The following is a 6,878-nucleotide window of genomic DNA, read 5'->3' on the forward strand; positions in this document are numbered from 1 at the left end:
CTACAGAGTTGTAAAATAATCCACTTACAATATACCTGGTGAATGACTTAAGGATTTTTCTTCAAGAACAATTTTTCCAATAAGCAATTTTTGTCCTACTAAAAAACCTAGTCCCCAAAAATGAAGCCCCTCTGAGTCTCTGGTAGAGCAGAACTAGAACAAGATTCCTGGCCCTTTAGTTCCAGGCTAAGACACTTTATACCATGCTGCCTTCTCTTCACACATATAGAGTTCATTCTATTCTATATGCAGGTGTTGATGGATAGACGCCTATTGTGATGTCTATTCATTGGTGCCCACATGAAACTTATCAATCTCGTTTCAAACAAGGCCACCCTTTCCTGATCTCTAGAAGTTAGGTGACCTCAGACAACTACCATTTGGATGCCCAGAGCAGTGGATATACACATGGCATGCAGTACAACAGTCTTACTTGAAAGCCTGTTGACTTTGCTTTTCTGCAGAGAAATGGCAGAAGATCCAAACAAGAGAAGGCTGACATTCTGAGGGGAGAGGACTGCCTGGACTACTCCAGTAACTCTCAACAACCTTGTGGAGCTGAAAGCCAACTTCCCCAAAGCCCCCGTTGTCATGGGGAACACTACAGTGGGTGGGTGGTATTTAAGGATGTTCTTTAGGTAACCCAAACATCTGTGTCGCTTTTTAAACTCCTCCATAAGTGCAATTCATTTTAATTAATGGATATCTATGGTCTTTAGAATGCTTGCTGTTTTCTTTTGCAAATGAGTCATTTGTGACACAGTCTTCACTCTGAATTATCAGTAAGCAACATCTATTAGCATTCATTGACATCCTTTTCTAATTGTCTTAAATGTTTTTCTCCTTAAGGACCCAACGTTAAATTCAGAGATGAATTCCATCCAGTTTTCATATCTCCAACTGGGCTTCCAGAATTATATTTTGCAGACAGCACAGCTAATGGTATGCATGTTCTTCTTCAAATAAGGTGTAATGATTGGCTGTTGGTGGACTGTTAATTATATGCATGGGGTTAATTTGAGCATTTTATAGAATATCTGACCTCACTTATTTATTCAAAAATATTTATTGAACATCTACTATGTGTTTACCATGAGCTTTTTCAGGACCCACTCAGCTATGTCACTGAATACTACATTGTCATAGGAACCATAATGGGTGGAAAGATGCCACCTAGCTAGTCAGCTGTGGATTGATTGACTGAACAAGACTTAAGACATTAACTGGTCAGTAGGAAAGAATCTTGTCAAACATTACTCCCTGATTTATAAATTTGTTCAGGCCCAACTACACCCATACACACACACACACACACACACACACACACACACACACACACATAAATCTGGGCTACAAAATTATGTTACACTCTTTTCACAATTTACCAAGTGCTTTCATATCTTTTGTTTCTTTTGATCCTTATCACAGCCCTGGGAGGTAGACACAGCAGGTAGCCTTGCTATTTCCATTCTCCTAAAGATGTCGAATCAAAGGGTTTAAGTAACTTCTCCAAGTTCACACAGCTAACAAATGGTTAAGTCAAGACTAGATCCTAGGTCTTCTTACTTCTAGTCAAGTACTCCCACGTAATAAACTGAATAAAGCTGTACCAATGTCCACTACCCAAACTCAGCATTTGAATGGATAACAGGTTATAGGAGCTAAAAATTCCACATAAAATTGTGTTCTCTCAATAAGTAAACAGAAATCAGATGAAAAACTGTTTACTTTCCCCTCTGACCTGCCAAACTTAAGCCAGTCTGCCCAGAATTTTTTTACCTATTGAAAAGTCCCTATCAAAAAACTCACAGGGAAAGATGGAGCAAGGGGAGTCCCGGCTGGCACAAGAGCATGTGGAAAGAAGGTGTAGAGGTACTTGGTTAGGGTAGGGTGGAGGTGGAGGGGTTAGGGAGGTAGAGCTTGTAGAATGAAATCGGTGTTTCTCAATCTTTTTATTGCTGCCTCTCTAAGGAGAGATAGACATTTTTCTCTAATCATCCTTCCATGACATTTTAACACCAAAGAGAGATTATATATCTGTTTATGTAGAGTATGTATATCAGGGCCATATACATAAAAAGAGTAAGATTTTTTCACCCCCTTGGGGGCAGTATTGTTCTTATTGAGAAAGCATCAACTATATGACATCACTACTCAAAGTATTCTCTGTGAGCACACCTGTGAATGAAACTGACCCAGGGTAGAGGCAGGTGTCTATTCTTGTTGTTCTGACAGGGGACAATAAGAAGAGACGGCTGTGGAAGAAGGGCAAATGGGCACTGCAAAGCCACTTAGGCTTAATCATCTTTAAAAAGTCTAAGAGCATCTTGGCTGAAATTTTCCTATTTGATCAATTTATTCAGGAAAACACTAAATTAAGAAGACACTGTGAATGTCAGATATTCGTGGTTGATAGTTCCTGAAATATAACTGTATACATGACTGAGAAAAATAATTTGGTACTTAATCTTTGGAAATAAAGCAAATTGCCAAGAAATATCTTTATCTTTGGTTTTTGTCATTTTAAGGAAATATGAAAAGAGAAGATATATTAGAAAAATTGTTTCCATGTGGCCCATGCATCTTGTTAACAGTTGATTTTAAGTTTTTATTCCACTGTCTTATTTTCAGGGGTGACAATAGGTGCGGGGTACAGCCTGGCCCAGTTGAATGATGCCTTACATTTTATTGTTTCAGAGCAACCGAAGGAGAAGACTAAGACCTACCGTGCCCTCCTGAAGCATCTGAGGACACTTGCCGTAACCCGGATTAGGAGTATGGCGGTACGTTCTCTAGTGTTATGTGCAATGAGCCACAGTTACAGACAGTCATGCAGTTCTGTTCAGTTTAGCAAACATTACTCTGAAGAGGAGTCCCAAGTCAATGTCAAATAAGTCCTATAACATGAGTGTGAGTTTGAGTATGTGTGTTTGAGTCCAGGGTGAGAGGCATCACACTGTGTGTATGCATGTACTCTAGTGAGAAGCAGCATTCTGTATTGCAAGATTATGGTCTTGGGATCTGGAGGTGCACAAATTCTAATCCCAGCCTGTCACGTAAGAGGAGTATGATCCTGGAGAAACCACTTGATCCCTTTAAGCCTCTGTTTTTTTCATTTTAAAAATTAAGTTTCAGTCAAATAGACCATCTCTAATATCCTATCCAGCTCTAACGGTCTGTGAAATATGTCTTATGCAAGGTTTGGTAAACAAGAGCCTACAATTCCAAAACACTCTTTTATGCCTGGTTCTTCCCTTAGACCTTTGCACTGAGGTCGGTTTCTAAACACCTGTGTCCTATATATCTATTCTTAGATGTTTCCCAGTTATCTAGCTTATTGAGGTTTCCCTATTATTTAAGATTTAAGAAAAATTGGTTCCAATCACCACCCATTCCACACATGATGGGTATAGTTCAGCGGGATGGAGGTGGGGGCCATTTTTTCTGATTGTCTCTGGCCTTATTTTTGTTGATTCTCAAAATCCACCGTATGTTTTCACCTTCCGCATCTTCTATCCCTTTTTATGGGTCATGTTCTACCTCTCCATATCATCTTGCACTCTTAACTCCTAATAAAAGTCTTCATAAAAGGCTTTGTCTGAAGCAGCTTTATTCACGGTTTGGGGCAACGGAGAAGAATTCTATTGCACAGCAGCACAGCAAACATTTTGAATGCGAATGCTGCATATCTGCATTCCTTACAGTTTACTCAAGCTCCAGTCTGCACCTTCCCCTGCATTAATGAAACACTCATACTAGAGTCAGTTCTCAAAGAGATTTGCCTCCTCATTACACATGGAAAAGAAGTATTTTTCTCAAGCACTAAGTCTGAACTGAAGTCAGGGGTGAGAATCTTGCACAATATGTTGTCTATATCCATTTAGCAGCCCCAAAACTCTGCCGGATCTCTCTATGAAACAAGGAAGAGGATTAAAAGCTTTACAAGATGACTGTCTACATATTGCTTATGTGTTAAATAACTAAATGTAGCTTTAAAATGTCATCTTTATTTATTTAGACTTTAGGAGGACATGTGGTGAGCAGACCTAATTTTTCTGACCTAAATCCTATTTTAGCAGCTGGAAATGCTGTCATCAATCTGATATCTAAAGGTAAGAGACCAAGCTTTAGGCATTGTATTTTATAATTATCATTGTCAGGTAGCTCCTTCAATAAACCATGATCTAAGAACCCAAGAATATCTAACCTAGACTTACCAAATATATATATTGTCTATATCTATATTACCTCAAGTGTAAGAATGAAACTGAGATCAATCATCCCGTTCTCCAGATGCTCTATGTCTTATAGATCAGATAAGTTACCGCACTTGACAATTTTTCTTAACTGGCCACATTTATGCACAGTCTAAACTGTAATATCAAAGTAGTTAAACCAAAAATTAATGAGATGTATCTCTGTGGTTTTTAAGTTTTATGGTATATTTTATTTCAGAGTTTCATAAGGGCGGAAATTTTCCTCATAGGACTTTTCATTTTAAACAAAATCAAGTTTGTGGGACATATTACTCACAACTTCTGTCTTCATTCAAAGACAGTTTGAGCTTTGCCAAGGGAAAATTATTTAAGTTTAAGGAAATAAAAACAATGCATATTATTCATAGAGCTATTGATGCGAGATACCCTCTCTTTGATTAAAATCATGTATATTTTTTTCCCCTCTTCAATTCCCTCCCCACACACACTTCCACCCCTGACCTATGGATGTCGCAGTTTCCCCTTAAGAACTAGATTTTTGAAGGCGGAGCGTCTCCTCCTACACGCTCGCTAGCGACATGCACCCGTGCACCCAGGGCCTGGCAACCCCAACGTACTGGGCGCACCTGGGGGGCCTGGTGGACCCAGGGTATGGTCGGTGGCTCCACCTGGTGTGCAAACCCAGGACTTTCTACGTGTCAAGTAGACGTGCTAACCACTACTCTATGGAGCTACCCCCTTAAAATCATATTTTAAAATGTATGGTGGATCAAATAAGAAAGTATGGTAAACTGCTTAAAAAAAGCTATATATCAGGCATCTCACCTCTACCTCTAGTACCACCTCTAGCATTTAACCTCTCTGGACCTCTGGACCTCAGTTTTCCCACTTGTGAAATACATTATACCCATTGTACCCATTTCCCATTTGTGAATCTACATTGTACTAGGTTGTTGCCACATAGCTGTAAAGTTTTTCAAGGCCAGCATTTGTGAGTGGCATAGAACGGACACTAAGAACCAGAAAAGACTTTTCAGCTTATCTGGTCTAACCCTGTCATTCTGCAGTTGAGGAACCAGAAGCCCCAAACATTTCATGACTTTCCCAAGGTTACTCAGTTTGGGAGCTAGAACTGGAACCTGCATCTCTGGCTCCCAGCCTGTGCTCACCCTTTCCACCACATACACTAAATCTGTCCCTTGCTGTATATTCTCCAACTTGATATTAATCAAGTCATTCTAATCAAGGTCATTTCTCTAAATATAAAGTGAATGGTAGATTCCTGAATGGTAGAGCCCTTTTCTTGAGATCACCTGAAGCCAATCTTAAATCAGAAGAGATTGCATTGTCTGTTGATATTCCCCACTCCACTAGGGTAAGGACTCCCTGACCCACTGCCCACTCGAGGGAGCCCAGCTCGCCCTGTGCCGCTCTCTCTCTGCAAAAGAAAAGCATTTGGTGTGAGTTGAATTTCAGGTTCAGATAAATATGCATCTTAGGCAAGATAGGATAAAGATATCTTCAATATCATCTACACCAAGTTCCTGGTAAACCAAAAGTTCATTATCATAAAAATACTTCCAAGTCAACCATCATTTATTAACCAAATATTTCTTTTTGTTATTTAATTATTTATCTTTTTCTTTAAGTATAGTTGGTATAGATAACCAAATATTTTAAATAAAAACATTTATTTATTAACTACCCCCACTCTATGTGTCATACACAGCGCTAAACGCAGAAGACACTACACAGATTTATAAGACATTGTGTCCTGTCCTCAAAGGTCTCTAAATCTAAGAGGAAGGGCTTGAAATAGGAAACAAATAATCATCTTAGACAAGAAATGAGTGGAAGAATAGCTGGACTAGTTCTGGTGATGGGGAGAGCCCTCTTCCAGTGTTGTTCAAAGGGGAAGGAAAGCAGCTGGGATCTAGCATAGATCAACGGGAGGCGGGGGGTGGGGGGGGGAGCGGATCATTCCAGGTGGGAAAACAGCATGAAGGGGAGAGGAGGAAATGGCAGGTTGGAGGCCACGCAGCAGGGCAAGGTGGCTGAAGGAGCCCCATGAGATGAGGCTGGGCAGGAGGCTGGGGTTCTATGTCCATTGTTGCATCAAAGAGTTCGTATGTGTTCTAACAGACAGCCACCTCTGAAGCCTTTCAAGCAAGGTAAAATTTTAATGAAACTGGTAATTTAATAGCATCAATCTACTGGAAAGATAGAGGATAAATAGGTTGGGGAGAGAGTGAAGGAGGCTAATGCAACAACTCAGGTGGGAGAAGATAATGAGGGCGGTGGCATTTTATCTTTGACAGGGTCCATGGTGTGATAGGGTAAGCTCTCTCCCACCCCCCACCAAGATACTGACCACATAAAGAAGCTTTCCCATTTTATGGCTCTAATGTTTCACATTAGTAATGAGATTTAACCTAGAATGACAAATTTAAACCTGGAAAGCACTTTAGAGACCATTTGGTCCAGTGGGGTTTAAGCTTTTTATTTTTTTTTAACAGTAGAAATCTGTATTCAAATTAAATGTATAAAGAATACCAAACTAAAATAGTTAAAAGTAGAAGTGACGTAGTTCACTCTGAGAGGCACCCCACATCCTCTTCCCTCTCAGCCCCTAAGTCACACTCTGATCACACCCAACCTTCT

At 39.9% G+C, this 6,878-nt stretch overlaps 1 protein-coding gene across 1 annotated transcript in view; it reads left to right on the forward strand.

Moving 5' to 3' along the window:
* LOC102879869 (aldehyde oxidase 4-like) overlaps positions 1-6,878 on the forward strand; it is a 53,652-nt gene that overhangs the window by 18,868 nt on the left and 27,906 nt on the right. The window contains 5 exon segments of the mRNA XM_025039315.1: positions 465-610; positions 850-942; positions 2,632-2,783; positions 4,019-4,136; positions 5,465-5,592. Coding sequence (XP_024895083.1) covers positions 465-610; positions 850-942; positions 2,632-2,783; positions 4,019-4,136; positions 5,465-5,592 — 637 coding nt within the window.

Source organism: Pteropus alecto, unplaced genomic scaffold, assembly GCF_000325575.1.
Source record: "Pteropus alecto unplaced genomic scaffold, ASM32557v1 scaffold3, whole genome shotgun sequence".
NCBI lineage: Eukaryota > Metazoa > Chordata > Mammalia > Chiroptera > Pteropodidae > Pteropus > Pteropus alecto.